We start from the raw sequence: 22,124 nt of genomic DNA, 5'->3' as shown, positions 1-22,124 counted from the left end.
ACTTGGGGCATTTTACTTAAGTGTCACTTAACCGTTATGAGAACATTGCTCACTTTTTTTAAAAATTAAATTTATATTATTTATTTTTGGCTGCGTTGGGTCCTTGTTCCTGCGCGCGGGCTTTCTCCAGTTGCGGTGAGAGGGAGCTACTCTTTGCCGCGGTGCGTGGGCTTCTCATTGTGGTGGCTTCTCTTCTTGTGGAGCACGAGCTCTAGAGTGCGGGGGCTTCACTAGTTGCAGCACGTGGGCTCAGTAGTTGTGGCACACAGGCTTAGTTGCTCCGAAGCACGTGGAATCTTAGCGGTCCAGGGCTCGAACCCCCGTCCCCTGCACTGGCAGGCAGATTCTTATCACTCACTTTTACTCCTTTTCCACTATTATCACAATTGCTATCCCTGAGAACAGCCACTACTTAACTGAATTATTCAACAGACAATAAGAATCAGAAGCTTCTGCACGCTAGAATATGAGCACTCTCTTGCTGCATTGCCCAGAAAAACGGTGGCAGGAATGGTGACGGAGGGGAGGATCTTTGTGTCATGTTAAAGCATCCAGGGACATTTCTTCAGGTTTAGGCAATTGTTGGATCGCTCCCTGTCAGAGGAAGAAGTTTCTAATGTGGAAGAAAAACAAACAAATCCTAAAGCAAATAACTTTATTTCAATCATTCCTTTTTAAAGAACCAAGGAAATATAGAAAATATAAAAAAAACACGAACAGCTGCAATTCAGGGGGGTAAATGAAGGGCCGATACAGCCCTTAACACGCGACAGCCTCCAGAGCGAGGGTCGGCACGGCATCGGCATGGGGCTCCGTGGGAAGGGCGGGCTCCTCTGTCCCAGCTCGCGGCCAAGAAGTCAGAATCCCCAGGGGGTGGGACCAGGGAATCTGCCTTTTAAAACGAGCTTTCCCGCTACTATTCCATTTGCAAGGTCTCACCCTCATACCCAAGAGGACTTGGTGATATTTCCTCTCGTCCAAAATCCAGGCTGGAACTCAACTAATCCTAAACTAAAACTCAAGAATAGCACACCAGATGCCACCTGTTGTTTTTCAGAGTCTCAAACTTTGGAGGAAATACATTCTGCCTGCCATGTTTTTTCCTCTCTAAGGGCACCTGTCGGCATTTGGAACTGTGGTTCCACTAGTGTTTCATCGGTCCTAGGCCTTATTCCCCACCTGAAGTCATGCTCCTCTCTGTGTGACAACAGGCGGAGACTAAGGCCGAGAAGGTGGCAAGAGGCTCCTAAGCAACAAGGCGTGCTGGCTCCTGGCCGGGGGGACTGGCGACGCCGTGACGAGGAGTCAGAGGGGGCTGTCAGGTGCTGGCCGTGCAGGCCTGGGACGGGAACGGCGACAGCCAGGACCTACGCCCCTTGCTTAGCAGCCCCGGGTGCTGAGAAGCAGCACATCTGTACGACCTCACTGCTCACAGGAAACGGTTTGCATGGGTTCAGTGACTTCACTCTCCCTCGCCTGGAGAGGGCCGTCACGGGGGAAGGGGACAAGGATCACATGTGAGCAAGCCGCGGGCAGCATCGCCGCAGCTGCCAAGTCTTGGGTTCACTTGGGGCCGAGGCACTCCACAATCCCGTTCCCCTTCATGCCATCAAAGAAGAAGAAGTTGTTGTGAGGAGGGTCCCTTTGAGACAGGGCCTGGGGAGCGAAACAAGAAGAGGGTTCAGCTCAAGTGCTTTAAAAGGGATAAAATGGAGAAAAAAGAATAAACCCCCAAGCTGAAATCTTCTAAAAGCAACGTGGGCAGTGGGTCGCAAGAGACGTTGATTTTGCTCCCCAGGGGCTATTTGGCTATGTTGGGAAACACTTCTGATTGTAATTGTCATGTCCCTTTGCTCTGTCCCTTGCCAGCTGTGTGTCCTTGAGCAGATCATTTAGCCTCTCTGACCTTTACTTTCCCCATGTAAAATGAAAATAACAAATGTTTTATCCTAGGGATTAAAAAAGATGCTTTACCTCAAATATCTAAAACAATGCCTAACATGGAGAAGCACCGCTTGGCTAACGGCAGCAATAATTATTTATGACTATTCAACTGAGAAAGGCACTGATTCAGTCCAACACGTCTGAGGCTGCAGCCTCCGTCACCTGGAGGGACACTCACTGATGCAGAAGCGGCGCTTCCACGAGAAGGCAGTGCTGCCTGCCCTCCACGGCACAGGCCAGGGCTGGGGTCCAGAGGGCCTGGTACGTGCCAGTCAGCCATGAAAATGATGATTATCTCGTGGGGTTAACAGAAGTTCACAGCACTGTTAGAGATGGAGTTAAGAGTCCCTGAAATTACACGCTGAATCATGTGTGTACCTGTGTGTACTGGGGAGAGGTCCATAGGCGATAGTGGACATTTTCAACGCAAGAAGGGTTACTGTTTAAAGAGGAAGACATCACCCACGCAGACTGCTAGGCAGGCTGTCATGGTCTCCGGGAGCACCGTGCTGTCGTCCCTAAGGCAGGACCTCTTTACAAGGTTGGGAGTGTGCTCTAAACATCCCGAACCTCTCCTCCTTGCACTGAGTGCCAATCCCAATCCACTTTCTCATCTGTAAAATGGAGACAATTATACCTATTCCGAGTGGTTATTCCGGAAATAACCATTCTTCTGAGGAAAATGTATTGAGCATCTACTCTGTGTCAGGTATTGTGCTAGATATTAAGGATTCTGAAGTCCCTCCCTGCCTGGGGCTTGGATCAGAGGTTTGCTTCTCTGGGCTGGCATATGAAATGGCAAATAAATGGCCCCTGCCTGCTAGGGCCCCTGGTGAGTGTAAAATGCGATCAAGCTTGTAACGTGTCGGGCATGTAGTAAATTCTCAATAAATGGGAGCTGCTATGACTAACGGGGTCCAGAGGTCCTTTCCCAATATCTGAGGCCCCAAGCACTCAGCCAGGTGGAAGGGCCCAAGAGCCCACAGGTGGATCTTAGACCCGAGAACCCAAGTTCCAGGAGATGACACAAGGCGTTTTCACATGGAGCTTGATAAGGCTGCTGCTGTCACTCTCACCTCTAGTACTCTAGGTGGGGAGACCGACCGCGGACAGTGGGGAGAGAAAAGAAGGATGATTAAACCCAAGGAAGCGGGACATGACAGAGGACATGGATAGAACATGTGGTGTCTGGAATGATGCAAGGAAGGAGGGAAACAAAGATGATTCCAAGGGAACAGACTTATACATTTGCCTCCCCATCTCCCGATGTTTACTTTTTACGGGTGGTCAGATGGTCCCACCAGGGAAAAGGGGGAGGTCCACGGCCCTCAGATTGCAGGCCTTTACCGCCAGCTGGCCGAAGCTGGAACGGTGTTAAGTAAGGGGGAGTGGCGGGGACAAGACAGCAGGGCATGGGGTGAACACGGGGCAAAAGGTAAAGTGCTTCCCAAGCAAGATGGGGGTAGGAGGAGATTCCAAACACACCCAGCAACCAAGAATGCAGAGTACTCTGGCTATCTGGGATAAACAGAAACAAGATGCTGGGCAACAGCTGTCCCCTGCAGGCAGGAAGGAGGGGGCTGCACTAGAGGTTAGGACGGGGATGCAGAGAAGCCCCTGCACACAGTGGGGTCAAGGCCACCTGCCTGACCCACAATCTCCATCCCACATGAAAAACTCAGGGAGCAGCTTCTCAATAGGAGGTATGGAGGTGAGGCTAAGGGCGCAAGGACGGTGGCCCCGGGTCCACACAGAGTCCCGCCAGACGGGAGGGCCTTTAGGGAGGGCACCTGAGGCCTGATGGCAGAGCACAGGCTCAGAAACCAGATGGCACGGGCTCGAGTCCTGGCTCCGCCGCTTCTCTGCACCTCAGTGCCCCCTTCATACAGCAGGGATCACCAGCTCCTACCTCTTGGGTTGTTGTAAGGATCAAATGAGTCTATCCACGTAGGGAACACGGTCTCTGTGCGGTAGGTACGCACTGAGCTTTCAATAAATGTTATCTACCATTGTTGTCGTCACTGTAGGCTACAAAAAATATATTATGTTCCCATTCCCGCCCTTATTTTTCCATCACTGTACTCTTTCCTGCCTCAGAATCCTTCTCAACACAGTCCTCTGGGCAGCCAACTTCTCAGACTGGGGACATAGCTGAACTTTTTTATCAGTCTGGGTTAAGCAGAAGGCATGAGCAAGAAAGCAGGCACGGCATCCCATGCTTCTCCTCTTCTCCCACTGTACCTCCTTGGTGCTCACCCCTACTGCCTGTGACATAGAAAGTTAGATTTAGGGAAAGAATAGATCCAGAGAGAAGGATCAGGAAAGAAGAGAGAAAAAAAAGGCCTTGAGAGGATGGTGGGACCATCAAATTGAGTCAAATGTTTCCAGAGCAGGACAAAGTAGTGAGAGCTGGTCTCCAAATCGTCCTCCTAAGCTCAAACCTGACGTGTAAATGGACGTGGAGAATTATTTGACCAGGCACGACTCTGCTCCATGAAAGAAAAGGACACCCCATCACTGCAGGTCCACTAAAGCAGTTAAGAATCTGCAAAAGGCAAATTCAATATCTTTGGGCAAATATCAAAGTCCCCAAAGAAAGTAAAATACATCTGGGGGTATGCTATAGTTCTGGCAACTCAAACGTTCCAGAAGAGACTCAAAAGGCTGTGCTAATTACTTGGTTACCTCATGACCCTACATGAAATGCTTCCCTTCTGAGAGGGACAACGACACCTGCCTAATGTGGGCACAGGTCACCCTGGATAGAGCCTTGTGGGGCTCCTGGCACAGTGCACGGGCCCCACTGGTACTGATCTCCCCCTGCTCTATACACGCCCATGGTGTGTACAGTAACGAGAGGGTGCTTTGACGCCATGGCCATGGGTGGAGAGAAACTGTGAAGCAGAGGTGGAGAAGCACGGGTCGTGGAATCCCTTCTCTGGGCCTCGGTTTCCACCCCCTAAATGGGGGTCAGGACAGTGCCCATTTCATAGAGCTGTAAGAGGCAGAATATCTGACAAATATCATAAGCACCAGATAACCGGCTGGTATAGTTAGGGGACGGTGCACAGCACCTCACAAGCTCTTTGTCCAGCTCTGAGTAGGCAGGCACTCAAAGATCATTTGCTGCAGGCCCGCCTGGATGGGCTGGAGAGAAGAGGATGGGGTGGAAAAAGGAAGGAAGGCAGGCAATGGGGAGGGCAGGAGACAGGGTGAGTGGAGTCAGAGAAGCCAGGCAGCTCTCTAAGACAGTCCCGGGTCCTCTCTGCTGGCACATCCAAGGTCATGGTGCGCAGGGTCAACGATTTTCTATGCCACAGTGACTTTTTACCTTCACAATTTCCTGGGCCAGGATCCCTCCAACCACTGCACACACTGGGGCCATCTCAGAGAAGCAGTACCTAAAAGAGAAGACAAATGAAATGGAGCACCGAGGAACAGGAAGGCTGGTAAGGACATCTGGAAAAGGTCAGTAGTGGGTTCACCTGAATGAAAACATCTCCTACCAGGAGGAGTCAATTCAGACAGCAATGCTAATGCTGGCAACTAGGCGTGAAAATTAAATCTGATCCAGGTTAGTAGGTGGCTGGGAATGACCTCTGAACCTTGGCAGGCAAGAATTGTTTCACAACTTTTTTTTTTTTTTAAAGTTAAAGGAAAGGCTATATCTGTGCGTCCTAAAAATAAAGTCCTACAAATATCAGATGTTTCAGTGCCCTGGTCACATTCTCGCAATTCTCTCCTGACCCACAATGGGCAGTGGGTTCTATATGCTATTCCCAGACAAATGTCAGGAGTAGGCCTGTGTTAACATGCAGGAGGCATGGGAAAGTCGGGGCCTGAGATTAAAGCACGGGAGCAGAAAAAAGCCTTCACTACCCACGTAGATACCAACCCTTCCGGGCCAGGATGGGCATCCAGAGGACAAATTTTAGCTAATATTGTCACCTGCCCCAATCACCCATCCTGGACAGCCAAACGCTTTCTCCCCCCACCTCCCCAGAGGAACCATGCCTCGCCAGTTCCCATCCCTGATCACAAAAGGGTTTTTTAAATGAGCAAATTGAGGTGCAGGCAAGTTAAAAGGAAAGCTTCCCTACGGAACCCTACCACGAGGAGACCACCTCCCGTCTTCTTGGTTTGGTACATACCCTTCTAGACATTTTTAAAAGGGCACATATCTAAATATATATAATTTAAAACCCAAGTCATAGCAGCTATTATTCATTGTGCCCTGTAACCTACTGATGGATATTTAAGCTCTTCAACATTGTGACCATACATCTTGGCAGTGGTGTCCAAACAATTCCTTATGGCAAATTCCCAAATATAGAATTGTTGAGTCCTGATACATTTTGCCAAAATGCCCTCCAGAAAGGCTATACCCATTCAGCTCGCATCAACTGTGCTTGGGGATGCCCATCTCCTCACCCCCTGGCCGGGCCCAGCACTCCCATCTGTCCATCCACAGAGGCAGCTCTTCCTCCCGCGTACCAAGGTCCACTGCAGAACTATAAAATACACAGAGAACTATACCAAAGAGAAACTAGTCACCATAATTCTACTACTCAAAGACAGTCAAATGTGGGAATATTTTTCCTTTAAAAAAAATTCACCTACATTCTATGTGATCGTACAATACAAATTTAACATTCTGCTTTTTTTTATCATCTCAACAAAATGCTAGCAAACCAAACCAGCAACATATAGACACATGATCACTTCAACAGACACAGAAAAAGCATGAGACAAAATCCAGCACCTCTTCAAGATAAAAACACTCAACAAACTGGGAAGAGAAGGAAATTTCTTTAAACTGATAAAGGGCATCTACGAAAAATCCACAGCTAACATCTTACTTAACGGCAAAAGACTGAAAGATCAGGAACAAAACAAGGATGTCTGCTATCACCACTTCTATTCAACATTGTAATGGAGGTTCTAGCCAGGGCATTTAAGGAAGGAAGGAAAAAGAAATAAGGGGCATCCAGACTGGAAAGAAGAAGTAATACATATATTCATAGATGACATGATCTGGTATATAGAAAATTCTAAGGAAACCACAGAAAAATTATTTGAACTATTAAATTCAGCAAGGCTGCAGAAGACAAGATTAACATACAAAAATCAATCTACTTCTATACATGAGCAATGAACATCCTTAAAATGAAATTAAGAATTTGACTTACAATAGCATCCAACAGAATAAAATATTTCAGAATAAATTTAACAATAAATGTGTAAAACTTATACTCTGAAGACTACAAAACATTGTTGAAAGAAATAAAAGACTTAAATAAATGGAAAGATATCCCCAAGTTCATGGATCAAAAGACTTAATATTGTTAAGATGGCAATACTCTCCAAATGTTACTCGGACAACTGGGTCTCTAAAAGCAAAAGAATTAATGTGGGGCTTCCCTGGTGGCGCAGTGGTTGAGAATCTGCCTGCTAATGCAGGGGACACGGGTTCGAGCCCTGGTCTGGGAAGATCCCACATGCCACGGAGCAGCTGGGCCCGTGAGCCACAATTGCTGAGCCTGCGCGTCTGGAGCCTGTGCCCCGCGACGGGAGGGGCCGCGATAGAGAAAGGCCCGCGCACCGCGATGAAGAGCGGTCCCCGCACCGCGATGAAGAGTGGCCCCCGCTTGCCGCAACTGGAGAAAGCCCTCGCACGAACCGAAGACCCAACACAGCCAAAAATAAAAAAAAAAAAAAAAAAAAAACCAAAACAACAAAAAACCCTTTAAAAAAAAAAAAAAAAAAAAAAAGAATTAATGTGGACCCCTACTTCACATCATGTACAAAAGTTAATTCAAAAATGGATCACAGACCTAAATGCAAAAGCTAAAACTGTAAAACTCTTCAGACGAGAACATACATGTAAAAACGGGGGAAAAAAAGATAAATTATATTTCATAAAAGTTAAACATTTCTGGGCTTCCCTGGTGGCGCAGTGGTTGGGAATCTGCCTGCCAGTGCAGGGGACACGGGTTCGAGCCCTGGTCTGGGAGGATCCCACATGCCGCGGAGCGGCTGGGCCCGTGAGCCACAATTGCTGAGCCTGCGCGTCTGGAGCCTGTGCTCCGCAACAAGAGAGGCCGCGATGGCGAGAGGCCCGTGCACCGCGATGAGGAGTGGTCCCCACTTGCCACAACAAGAGAAAGCCCTCGCACAGAAACGAAGACCCAACACAGTCATAAATAAAAAAAAAAAAAAAAAAAAAAAAGTTAAACATTTCTACTTCAAAGGATACTATCAGGAAAGTGAAAAGACAACCCACAGAATGGGAGAAAATTTTTACAAATCATGTATCTGACAAAAGGACTTGTATCCAGGGACCTCTTACAATTTAACAATAAAAAGATAACCCAATTTAAGAATGGGCAAATGATCTAAATAGACATTTCTCTAAAAACATACACAAATGGCCAGTAGGCACATGAAAAGATGCTCTACATCATTAGTCATCAGGGAAATGCAAATCAAAACCACAGTGAGATGCAACTCATTACCCACTAACACTGAAACAGACAGACAATAACACTTGTCGGCAAGGATGTGGAGAAACTGGAACCTGGATAAAGTGCTGGTGGGATGGTAAAGTGGTGTGCCCACTGTGAAAGAGAGTTCAAATTGTTAAAGTTACCATATGAGCCATCAATTCCACCCTTTGGTATACATATCCAAGAGAAATGAAAACTTATGTTCACACAAAAACACATGAATGTTTATAGTGGCTTTAGTCATAACTGCCAAAAACTGGGAACAACCCAAATGTCCTTCATCTGGTGCATAAACTGTGGTACGTCCATACAGTGGACTACTACTCACAATAAGAAGAAATGAGCTAGCGATTCACACAACATGGATGAATCTCAAAGGTATTAGGCTAAGGGAAAGAAGCCAGACTCGAAAAGACTATGCATGCTGTATGATTCCATTTATATTACATTATTGAAAAAGGCAGAACTACAGGGATAGAGAACAGGTCAGTGGTTGCAGGTAGGGAAGGGGTTGATTACTCCAAGGCTGCATGAGGGAATTTGGGGGGGGGGGGGGGGGGATGACAAAACTTTTCCGTATCTTGTTTGTGGTGGTAGTTACACAACTCTGTGTCTTCGTAAAATTTTATGGAACTTTAAAACAAAACACACAAACAACTCACAGAACTGCATAACAAAAAAGAATAAATTTGACTGTATGTAAATTAAAATTAAAAAAACCACCATGAGGAAACAAGAACAAATTTCACTGTATAAGTCTAAATAATAAAAACTAAACAAGACAAAAACAAGCATCATCTCAAGACATAATCAGACAAGTTCAGAATATGGGATATTCTACAATATAACTGGCCTGGACTCCTAAAAAAAAAAAAAAAGGCAGTAAACTGTTCTAGATCAGGAGTTGGAAAACTTTCTTTGTAAAGAACCAGACATTAACATTCTGCTTTAAAGCCAAATAATTTTTTGGCTTTATAGGCCATATGGTCTCTGTTTAAACTCTTTGTAAAAACTCTACAAAAGCTGTCACAAATAATACACAAATGAGTAGGTGTGGAATAAAACTTTATTTACGAAAGCAGGTGGCAAGGATCAGTTTACCAACTCCCAGATTAAAAGAAGCACAGAACCAAACGCAACAGATGAACTCTGATGCATTCTTAAGCATCATGTCATCATTCTGCCCCCCTCCCCAAAATAAAAAAGCAAAATATTAACAACTGAATCTAACTGAGTGGTATATAGATGTTTACTACTGTTCACTATTCTTTCCATTTTTCTGTATGCTTGATGTTTTTCATATCATTTTTAATCTGTGTATTTGCATTTGCTCTGTAATATTAACTCTCTAATGCCTTTCCAATTTCTCTTTCTTATAAATATGATAATGAATATCTTCTGTACATAAGTATTTGCTCACATTATTTCTTTCGGGTATATTCTCATTATCAAGGAGCAGAATTACTGGGCTAAAGAGGGAACACTTAAATGACTCTCGATACTTATTTCCAAACTGCCTCCTTAAAAGGTTGTACCTTTTCCCATCAAGCTTACTAATAATGAATATTTTTTTTTTAATCTACAAAGGATTTTTGTTGATTTTACATAATCTCTGATAAAAAATATAATAACAAATGCAGTGATTTTCTCTGGTTTACGGAATTATGAGTAATTTTCATTTTCCTCTTTCTAAATTGTTTAAATTTTTTATTCAATTTTTAAAAGTTACTTTCCATTCAGTTATTACAAAATATTAGCTATACATGGTGCAGCCAAAATAAATAAATAAATATTGGCTCTATTCCCTGTGTTGTACAATACATCCTTGAGCCTATCTTACACCCAATAGTCTGTGCCTCCCACTCCTCCTCATTTTCATCTTTGAATTTATTCCACACTATCTGATTTTTCCATAAGATATATATTATCTCTGAAACTTAAAAACCAGTAAGTTCACCAAAGGACAAATATTGTATAATTCCACTTATACAAGATACGTAGAACAATCAAATTCATAGAGACAGAAAGTAGAATAGAGGTTATCAGGGGCTGGGGCAGCACAATGGGAAGTTAGTGTTTGACAGGGACAGAGTTTCAGTTTGGGATGATGAAAAAGTACTGGAGATGGATAATAGTGACAGGTGCACAACAATGTGAATGTACTTAATGCCACTGACCTGTCCATTTACGAATGGTTAAAATGCCATAATTTATGTTGTGTGTATTTCACCACAATAAAAAAATTTTTTTGAAACAGTAAAAGTTATATTACACATACAAATTATGAATGTTCATCACAAGTGTTTATAATAGTGAAAAACTATAAATAACTCACGTACCCACCAATAAGTTAATGGCTAAATAAATAACCATATGGCAGACAATGAAACATTATGCAGCACAAGTGAAGTTATGGATCTGTATTTGTGACACAAACAAGTCCATGATATGCTGGAAAAAGAAGGCTATCACATGAAAGGTACAATCTCATTTTGATATTTAAAAAGAGAAAAAACATGAATAAATACACATACTGATGTCTGTGAGGCTAAACCCCCAAATTAAACCCCAAGTTAGCAGTGGCTACTTCTCACTGGGAGGACTATGGATGATCCTTTTCTTCCCTTTTATATTTGCTGGCAACGGGCATCTGTTACTTTCATAATCAGAAAAGCAATAAAGCTCTCTGAAAAGAGAATAAATAACATGAAGGGACAGGACAAGCAGATCACAGACAGATGAGGGAAATGGAGACTTGGGCACAGCTTTCCCTACTCAAGCAAGCACACCCTGCTTGGAGCTGGCAGTGAGTAATTTGTGAGGGTAGCTCAGCTGCCAGACGGCGGCTCATTTCCTTGCCGCATCCCTATCCCATCTCCACCAGCCTCATCTCCACCAGCCACAGACGGACTTCGAGAGGCCGTCAACCACCTCTTACTTAAAAGGCAATAGAGAGGGAGAGCCTGAGCACATGAGGCGTAGTCACGGGAAAGCGGTTTCTGCAAAGGGGTAGGGGGGACACTTTGGAGAGGAAACTAGCCGGCGGCTCGTCCGGCTGTTAGCAGTTAGGCTGTGGCTTTCTCCTTCTGGGAAGCGGGGCCTCTGCCACTGGCTGGCGATGCAGAGGCAGGCCGTTCATCACTCTAAACACCCAAATCAGTCACTCGGCGGCACGCTCAGGCCCGGCACGCGGCACTGGGTGTGCTCGGCGGCCCTGCGGCCTGGCTACGTCCACTGAAGCTGGAGCCCTGCAGAGCCTGCCCGCCTCCTGCCATGAAGCGCAGAGCAGGCACCACTTGCTCCTCCACCAAGAGAAGTGTGCCCGCTGTTAGCCCGCAACAGGGACCCCATCCCAGCCTGCAGTGTCATCAGCCCCGACCTCCCAGTGCTAATTTACAAAAGCACCTTGTAGACAGCTGCCTCTTTCTGGCTGAGGGCCCGGCAGGGGATTCAAAGCCCACTGCTGGTCTTAAATCGGCTGAGGTTTGCTGGTGTCTAAGCGAGGCTCCCAGCCACGAGTGAAGAAGGAAAGGACTAGGGAAGGAAGGGACTCCGATTTACTTTACTGCTGAAAAGGAACCAAGGTACTGTGCTGTTACCAGCGATTAGCAGTGTGGTGAGATCTTGGTTGGCTACTTACTAAAACCTTGGACAAGTGACTATCTTTCTGAGCCTCAGTTTCTTCATTTAACTCATGGGAAAATAATAATACACACTTTGAGGATTATTGTAACAATTAAATGTGGCTGTGTTGGTAAAGCACAGAAAGTCTTCAATACGTGGTGCTGTTGTTATTAGCTGTATAACCTCATACTAGTCACTGAACTTCTCTGGGCTCTAAATTAACTTTCCCTCTCCTATAAAATGGGCTGTTGTCAAGAGAGAGCATGTACAGAAAGCAACTACCACAATGCCTGGTATTATAACAGCTGCTCAGTAAATTCTAGCCATCATTATTACTGCTACAAGCTGGAGCACAGCAAAGCAGTTTAGGGAGCCCCCCAAATACAGCAAAAGAGAGTGAGAGTAATGAGATGACCCCAGAACTGCTTGGAAGGGGTTCCTGACCCAGTCTCCCTTTGGACCGATCCAATCAAATCCTAAACCTGATTGTGTATAAGAGCAAAAGACTGGTCGCCTAAGGTGAAAGCATCCCAGCGCCTAAGGGCGAGGACGCTGGGAACAGGGATGCCTTTGCTGCTGAGGGTATAAACTGATAGGTCATCAATGGGGGCAATGGGGCAATATCTTCCAAATGATTAACCCATTCTCCTGACCCCGCCACTCCATTTATCGTGCAGTTATACCTGCACACATACAAGGTCACCTCGATTTTTCATATACTGCTGTTGTACCAACAGAAGGACAGAGGGCCACAGGAGGTGGCAGAATGTGGCAAAGGAGGCTCTCCTCAGGGCTTTCGGTCTTAATAAAGCATCTCCCCAAATTAAGGCAAATACTGAAAACAGACATTTATCAATCCAGGCTAAACTGTGATAAGTACTGAGACCAACCTGACAAAGTCTTCGGGAAGCAGGTCAGGATTAACACCCAGGGAGTCAAGCACATCGTTTCGAATCTGGAGCAACAACTCAGAATCTTCCCCAAAGGTATCAGAACTAGGATCTCTTCCTTTATCTGTGCGGAACTTCAGGAGCACTGGGAAAGGAAGAAGACAGGTTAAAAAGCAAGTCTTTTCACAATCTACAGACTGGGAGAAAATATTTGCAAATAATGTGACCAAAAATGGCTTAATTTCCAAAATATACAAACAGCTCATACAACTCAACAACGAAAAAACAAACAACCCAATCGAAAAATGGGCAGAAGACATAAATAGACATTTCTCCAGAGAAGACATAAAGATGGCCAACAGGCTCATGAAAAGATGCTCAATATCGCTAATTATTAGAGAAATGCAAATCAAAACTACAATGAGGTACCACCTCACATGGGTCAGAATGGCCATCATAAAAAAAATCTACAAATAACAAATGCTGAAGAGGGTGTGGAGAAAAGGGAATCCTCCTACACTGTTGGTGGGAATGTAAACTGGTGCAGCCATTATGGAGAACAATATGAAGGTTCCTCAAAAAACTAAAAAGAGTTGCCATATGATCCAGCAATCCCACTCCTAGGCATATATCCAGACAAAACTATAATTCAAAAAGATACACGCATCCCTATGTTCACAGCAGCACTATTCACAATAGCCAAGACATGGGAACAACCTAAATGTCCATCGACAGATGAATGGATAAAGAAAAGGTGGTATATATATACAATGGAATACTACTCAGCCATAAAAAGAATGAAATAGGTGGTGCAGTGGTTAAGAATCTGCCTGCTGGGCTTCCCTGGTGGCGCAGTGGTTGAGAATCTGCCTGCCAATGCAGGGGACACGGGTTCGAGCCCTGGTCTGGGAAGATCCCACATGCCACGGAGCAACTGGGCCCGTGAGCCACAACTACTGAGCCTGCGCGTCTGGAGCCTGTGCTCCGCAACAAGGGAGGCCGCGATAGTGAGAGGCCCGCGCACCGCGATAAAGAGTGGCCCCCGCTTGCCACAACTAGAGAAAGCCCTCGCACAGAAACGAAGACCCAACACAGCCAAAATAAATAAATAAATAAATAATAATTAAAGGTGCTAATAATTTAAAAAAAAAAAACTTATAAGAATCTGCCTGCTGATGTGGGGGACACAGGTTCGAGCCCTGGTGCAGGAAGATCCCACATGCTGTGGAGCAACTAAGCCTGTGCGCCACAACTACTGAGCACACGCACCGCAACTACTGAAGCCCACGCACCTAGGGCCCGTGCTCCACAACAAGAGAAGCCACCACAATGAGAAGCCCGCGTACTGCAACCAAGAGTAGCCCCCGCTCGCTGCAACTAGAGAAAGCCTGCGCACAGCAACGAAGACCCAACGCAGCCATAAATAAATAAATAAGTAAATAAGTAAATAAATTTATTTTAAAAAAATGAAATAAAGCCATTTGCAGCGGGCTTCCCTGGTGGCGCAGTGGTTGAGAATCTGCCTGCTAATGCAGGGGACACGGGTTCGAGCCCTGGTCTGGGAAGATCCCACATGCCGCGGAGCGGCTGGGCCCGTGGGCCACGGCTGCTGAGCCTGTGCGTCTGGAGCCTGTGCCCCGCAGCGGGAGGGGCTGCGATGGTGAGAGGCCCGCGCACCGCGATGAAGAGCGGTCCCCGCACCGCGATGAAGAGTGGCCCCCACTTGCCGCAACTGGAGAAAGCCCTCGCACGAACCGAAGACCCAACACAGCCATAAATAAATAAATAAATAAATAAAGTAGCTATAAAAAAAAATTAAAAAAAAAAAAAAAAAAGCCATTTGCAGCAACATGGATGGACCTAGAGATTATCATACTGAGTGAAGTCAGAAAGAGAAAGACAAATACCATATGATATCACTTATATGTGGAATCTAAAATATGACACAAATGAACTTATCTATGAAACAGAAACAGACTCACAGACATAGAGAACAGACTTGTGGTTGCCAAGGTGTTTGGGGGAGGGAAGGATTGGGAGTTTGGGATTAATAGATGCCAACTATTATATATAGGATGGATAAACAACAAGGTCCTACTGTATAGCACAAGAGAACTATATTCAACACCCTGTGATAAACCATAATGGAAAAGAATATGAAAAAGAATGTCTATATATGTATAACTGAATCACTTTGCTGTACAGCAGAAATTAAGACTTTTTTTTTTTGGCATCACATCTCTCTTTATTGGTGAATTCTCTTTTAAAGACTAGAACTATCTGCAAACACAATATCAAGACAGCAACTAAACACAGACTAGTGGAAAGTATTAGAATTGAGGCTGACATAAATTAGCAATGATTATGGTACTATCATTTTATTTATTTATTTATTTATTAAAAAAAAATTTTTAACATCTTTATTGGAGTATAATTGCTTTACATTGTTGTGTTAGTTTCTGCTGTGTAACAAAGTGAATCAGCTATATGTATACATGTATCCCCATATCCCCTCCCTCTCACCCTCCCTATCCCACCCCTCTAGGTGGTCACAAAGCACAAAGCTGAGCTCCCTGTGGGATGCAGCCGCTTCCCACTAGCCATCTATTTTACATTTGGTAGTGTATATATGTCACTTCATCCCAGCTTACCCTTCCCCCTTCCCATGTCCTCAAGTCCATTCTCTACGTCTGTGTCTTTATTCCTGCCCTGCTCCTCGGTTCATCAGAACCATTTCTTTTTTTTTAGATTCCACACATATGTAACACAACATTTTAAATCAACTATACTTCATTCAATAAAATAAATTTTTTAAAAAGCAAGCCTTTTCATAATAAATAAATCCTTATAGATGTTGATAATTAAACACATTTTTTTTTCATTCTACAGGAAGTAGTACATTAATTAAAATGTGGGGGCTTCCCTGGTGGCTCAGTGGTTAAGAATCTGCCTGCCAACGCAGGGGACACGGGTTCGAGCCCTGGTCCGGGAAGATCCCACATGCCGCGGAGCAACTAAGCCCATGCGCGACAACTACTGAGCCTGTGCTCTAGAGCCCGCCTGCCACAACTACTGAGCCCACATGACACAACTACTGAAGCCCGCGTGCCTAGAGCCTGTGCTCCGCAACAAGAGAAGCCACCGCAATGAGAAGCCCGCGCACCGCAACGAAGAGTAGCCCCCGCTTGCTGCAACTAGAGAAAGCCCGCATGCAGCAACAAAGACCCAATGCAGCCATAAATAAATATATATATATATATATATATATATATATATATATATAAATTAAAATGTGGGCCAAGTGAAAGGTAATACTTTTCATTTATTCTACAAATATAGTCAGAAAGGTAATCGTATATTGCAAAAATGACTAAAATTACTGTGATGAGTGCCATGACAGTACAACAGAGGATGTGACATCCTCTATAGGGTGCTGTCAAGTAAAGATTCCCTGAGGAAGCAACATGAGTGAAGTATGTGTGGGCTTGGGAAGAAGGGTGGGGGCAACTTCCAGCAGAGGGAAAAGAGAGGTCAGGTGGAGGAGGCATGCATTCCAGGCATCAGTTCAAAGGATGAACTGCTTCAGCCAGAAAGGCCAGCCAAGTGCTCAGACTCATCAGACAGGCAGATCATTACAAACAAAACCTCCCTTACTTACTACAACCATTATGTCAACCTCCAGAAACGGACGTTTTGTTCCGGATGTGAACCAGAGGAAAGGTTCAGATGATGGCAGCAAATCAGCACTACTGTATAACAAGACCCTAACAAGGCTTGAAATTGTAGCGCAAACGAACAGACACAGGCAGGAGCAGAAGACTGATCAAAATACAAGCACCTTCTACCGCCACAACGCCTTGTCTGGGTGCCCACTGCAGGCTGGCTGGGTGGCATTCTTGTTCCCCACGTGCCCCCCAAGGCCGGCGCACAGTCAGCCTGGAGCCTCGTCTCTAGGGCAGTCCTCCTCCCACACCACACAGGCGGTTCCAGAGCAGAGGTAGAGCGGGGTAGATCCCCGGGTGCCCTGGGAGAGCCCCTCACACTCACAGTTCACAAACTGCTTCCATTTAAGTCTCATCAGCATTTGCTGACTGAAAAAGTGAACTTATCCAGCAAGTTACACTCTCCCTCAGTACAAGGGGCTCTTCCCTAAAAGATAAGGTGGACTGAAAACTCAGGCAATTGTTGTGAGGCTCTTTAAAAACGCAAGTATTTGGAACTTGCTCCAGACTAAGGAATCATTGTCCTTCTCTTTGTTTTCTTAAGACTCACAGTTTTGGTGACGAGCAGTGCGGTGAGAACCGCCCTCCAAGAAGCAGTAGGAATTCATTCATTCACCTGCACGAGCGAGCACTCAGTGTGCGCGGCTGACCTACGTGCCGAAGGTCCGATGGTGAGCAAGGGAGTCTTGGTCTCTGCAGTCTGAAAGCGATGGCGGGGGAGGATGGGGAATTTAGGGGTCAAGACAGATGGCTCCACTGAAGCCTGAGAGAAGTTCATCAATGGGCTACACAGTGTTCTGAGAAGATCCCAAAATGTGGAGGCCCAGGTAAAAGAAGACGCAACCTGCTTCTGGGCTATGCTTTTCTCAGTGCCGGTGTCAGAGGAAGATCGCTTGTCATGTGCCCAGCATAGGGCTCTGCACATCAGAGGTTTTCTATTCTTTATTTTAAAAAGGTTCCAGAACACCTGTTTTGAATACTGTTTGCTGTCTGGGACTGTTACTCTCCTCTCGTTTTCAAGAACACAGCTTCTACAACGCTCAATTCTACCTGACCACTTGGCAGACAACTCAAAAGTCGATGACAATTTGGATGCTGGCTAACGCAGACCTGCCATCACCTAAGCTCAACTTCTAACTTTGCAGATGTGTCACTGGGATTCCAATTTGGAGTAAACAAATGCAATCAAGCAAGCATTCGGGGACAGGGTGGAGAAAAGACTGCAGAGTGGCGGGTCATCGCTGTTTACACCAAGCCTCTTTCCCAACAATGTCCTGTGAAGACAAAGGAACCTGGAAATCTGCTAGTCCAGTCAAAAGAGGATGCTCCGAGCGGACTGTATCGAATGTCAGCACTAATTCTGTCAATCACTCCTGAGAAGATGGACCCAGAATGTGCATCAGTGTTGCCTGAGCAGATGACGGAGGCAGTGCCAAGGGCAGGCCGCTTTAAATGCACAGTCCGAGGCCCAGTGGCAAGCACGTGGGAACGGAATGAGGCTGCTGGACAGCAGCAGGAGTCCCGCCCTAGCTGCCTCCTGTGCAGTCCTCTTATTTCTGTGTCACTGGGACAGAAGCACCAACTGTCACAAGGCACAGAGGAGAGAGGATCATTTTTTCAGCCCTCACCACAAAACTTTTCATCTTTTGGTTATGAAACACAGCTCCTGAAGCATACTCAAACAATTATAACAACTGCAAAACAAACAATGCCATGCCAGGCACCATTCTAAACCTTTTACATCCACAATAACCCAGGGAGGTAGGTAGGTCCGAATGCTCTTCCTGCTTTACAGGTGAAGAAACCGAAGTTCAGAGATTGAGCGGCTTGTTCAATGGGACGGCCAATGAGTAGTGGTGTAGAAATGCCAATGCTGGCATTCGGAATCTGTGCTTCTTGATCCAGGAGAAAGCCAGGACCATCAGGAATGCAGCCCAGGGATTCCAAGTGGTCTGGCTCTTTGCCCCCCACCTCAGGAAGACTCCTATTCGACATTTCTGTGAGATGCATTTTCATGACGGGGCCCTGCCCTCTCTCAACTGGTCCTTTTTAAAAAAATAAATAAATAAATAAATAAATTTATTTATTTATTTATGGCTGAGTTGGGTCTTTGTTGCTGCGCACAGGCTTTCTCTAGTCGTGGCGAGCAGGCTTCTCATTGCGGTGGCTTCTCTTGTTGCGGAGCACCGGCTCTAAGCACATGGGCTCAGTAGTTGTGGCACATGGGCTTAGTTGCTCCGCGGCATGTGGGATCTTCCCGGACCAGGGCTCGAACCCGTGTCTCCTGCATTGGCAGGTGGATTCTTAACCACTGCGCCAGCAGGGAAGCCCCTGGTCCATTAATTTTAAGTTACTAGTTCAGCGGGTGAGAAGTGGAGGTGGAGGCCGTACGAAACCTTGCCCATCAATCTTCAGAGGGTAAGACCAGTTTCATCTCAGAAAGAAGTAAGACGGCACTCAGAGGGGGAGCAGAGGCAGCCAGCAGCTGGCCCCGCTGTTTCTCTGGGCCCCTTGCCTGTTCCTGGTGCAGGCCGCCTGGACGTGGGCCGGCAGCCTGGCACCGTCCAGATACCTTGCTGACCACATCTGAAGTCCGCTCAGGGCCTCCGGGAAGGGGGCCAGTCAGTCCGGCCACTTATTTGCAGCAAAGCAAACAGAGGCTGTATTTTGCACTCTTTTTCTAATGTCAGCACTCCAGTTAGCAGGGGTGGAGGGGGGGTGGGAAGAAGCCCAGTGCTCTAGACGGGCAGCAGCCTCAGAACTGACCCTAGCCCTGAACGAGTTCTCGCTTATTAAATTCTCCTCTTTGTTCTGCTGTCCGCCCTCCCAAATAGCCAGACACACACATAGCACTGTTGACTGTGCATTTCTGAAGAGCACCTCCCCACCAGTTTCCAGATTATGAAACTATTCCATGAAGATCAAATACTGTCAGGGATGCCAAAAGATGACTCATTGAAACATATTAAAACACTGCACAAAATAAGAGTTCCAAACTTGATTAACTTCATCTGCACCTTTTAATTAACTCAGGTTGCAGAAGTCCAGGGGGGATGACATTCACCGCTATGGAGGATAGGCTGGGGTCTCTGCTATAGTTCAGGACTTGCCCATGTAACAGAGAAGACAAACTTTGAAAAGGGGAAACCAAGCACCTTTTCATGGATTAGAAGAAAAACTGCGTACTTGTGAATAAACTACTACTTTTGCAAAAAGAAATTAACTCAAATTCAATCTGAATCAGAATACCAGATTAGTGTTATAACAGGAATTTGGGAAGCAATGTTATTAATCACTCTATTTCTTTCTAAACATTTCTTATTGCATTTAAAATGGCATGATTATATTTAGCATAATCACTAAGGCCATCCAAAGACTCCAGTATTTTTATAGGAAAAAAATGAAATCAATGTTGCAAACTAGCTCCAACCCAACTGCTGTTTCCCAAAACAGTTCAACTGAGACAAAGTCAAATCTATATAAAATTGCCTGGCTGACGCCTAAAGCTGTTCTGTGCCAGACACCCTCGCCCCATCTCTCTGGTGCTCCCCACCCATTCTCCCCAAAGTGGCTCACTTAATGGCGACTCATTATCTCTGGGAATGGCCTGGAAATCAGATCCACTCCTGGGTGACATAAACTTCCAAGAAAATGAAAAATAGAGTTATCCTCTTAGCTGGTAGCTTATCTGCTCAGGCAAGACGCTAGGTCTCACATTTAGTCAACTGTTCATTCAATGAATACGTAGCGAGCACGGACTCTGTGCTGGGCCTGAGCTGGGCAGGGGAGAGCAAGATGCATGCTCTGCCTCTCAGAGCATTTCGTGAGGGTGACAAACAAAAACTACCTATGAAATAACAAAAGGTGGGAACTGGAAAAGGAGCTCTGAGAGAGCGTGATGGGGTAGAAGGGAGTGGTCTCACCAAGCAGCCTGCCAAGCTCCCTCCCCAGTGGGCGGAACCACCTCATCTTCACAGGCCCCCAGCCCCGAACGCTGAGCCTCCCCACCTCTCGCCCTCAGCACGCTCTCATGCTGCTTGCCAGGGCCTGCTGCGCCTTCTCTCTGCAAAGCCCTGCCTAGGCCTGGGGAGCTTTGGAATCCGCGGGCAGCAGAGTGCAGCAGCGAGGAGCACAGCTCTGGATCCCCTATTTTCCTACTTATTGTGACCCTGGACAAGTGACAACGACGCCGAGCCTCCTCTGTGAAATGGGAATCCCCGAGCCTCCTCTGTGAAATGGGAATCGTAAGAACACTGACCTTATCAAGGGGCTTAAGGATTAAGGGAACTGATAAACGTAAAGCACCTCGGACGGTGCCAGGTAAGCATCAGGTAAATGGCGCTACTCCAGAACGGCCACTGCTTGTCCGCACCTCCATAAATCCAGTTTGCACGGATGGCCCTTAGAGGAGCTGACACATTTGTTCATGCTGTGATTCCTCATGTGACTGTGTGACCACCACTAACTCAGCAGTGAGCTCCGGGGACGTGAGCTCCGGGGACTACAGCGCCTCGGCTCTGTACTATACTCTTTATTCTCCGCACCCTGTTCTTTCCCTCAGGGTCTTAATCTCAATTTGTGATTTCACAGTCATCTGTGTAAATTCACTTGTATAAGGACTGACTAGTCTCCTCCACCAGATTTTGGTGCTCCGTGGGGCAGAGACCATATCTGTTTTGTTCACTATTATCTACTTAATGCCTAGCACAGGGCTTGCCCCATAGTAGGCACTGAGAAAGTATCTGTTCCACGGGAAGCTTCAATGTTTGGAGAAGGAAGGAAAATCATCACACGGGTGGGGAGAAGGCTCACAACAAAGCGACACAAGGCCCTCACAGATCCTAACCAGGCCTGCTCTATTACTAATCGAATTGAATGGAGTCCTCAAGATACCGAGGATGGATCTGTTTCTCTTATCAACTATTTACAAACATGCTTAACATGGAATGTCCAGCAAGAAACAAAAAAAAGATACACAGTGTACCACATCTGCCCTCAAGAGGGAAACAAGATAGAAGCCTGGCTTTCAAGGTTGTATCCGAGGGCTAAAGGTACAGAACTGCCAGCCCACGGGGGTGAAGCTCAAAGGAGGGACACAGCTGGACTTGGAAGGCGGGGCATTTCCAGGAAGCCACCATGAGTTCTGCTGGCTCTCAGTCTCTCACCTCTTGTGGCGTCTGGCCATCTGCTCAGCTCAGCTCCACACCACTCCCCCCTTCATCTACCTCAGTTTTTCTCTTTAACCCAGAAACTTAAAAGTATGCATGTGCATATACTCATTCATTCATTTTTTCATCCACAAACATTTCCTGAGCACCTGCACTCCACCCCCACCGCCTGTGCTGAGCTGTGCTGGGGACCAGAAGGCAGAGCTCACGATCCACAGAGGGCACTCGCATAAGCCCCCGTCTGTCACCACGGCCACACAGTCCTTTGAC

General features: G+C 46.1%; 1 protein-coding gene across 1 annotated transcript in view; it reads right to left on the bottom strand.

Annotated features, from left to right (window-relative positions):
• Positions 1-638: 638 nt before the first annotated feature.
• Positions 639-22,124, bottom strand: part of SAE1 (SUMO1 activating enzyme subunit 1) — a 72,125-nt gene continuing 50,639 nt past the window's right edge. The window contains exons 7-9 of the mRNA XM_007168187.3: positions 12,965-13,109; positions 5,276-5,345; positions 639-1,656 (exon numbers count right to left, since the gene is read on the bottom strand). Coding sequence (XP_007168249.1) covers positions 1,564-1,656; positions 5,276-5,345; positions 12,965-13,109 — 308 coding nt within the window. The 3' untranslated portion in view covers positions 639-1,563. The remainder of the gene's footprint in view (positions 1,657-5,275; positions 5,346-12,964; positions 13,110-22,124) is intronic.

Source organism: Balaenoptera acutorostrata, chromosome 19 (assembly GCF_949987535.1).
Source record: "Balaenoptera acutorostrata chromosome 19, mBalAcu1.1, whole genome shotgun sequence".
Classification (NCBI taxonomy): domain Eukaryota; kingdom Metazoa; phylum Chordata; class Mammalia; order Artiodactyla; family Balaenopteridae; genus Balaenoptera; species Balaenoptera acutorostrata.
This window is presented reverse-complemented; position numbering and strand designations above follow the sequence as displayed.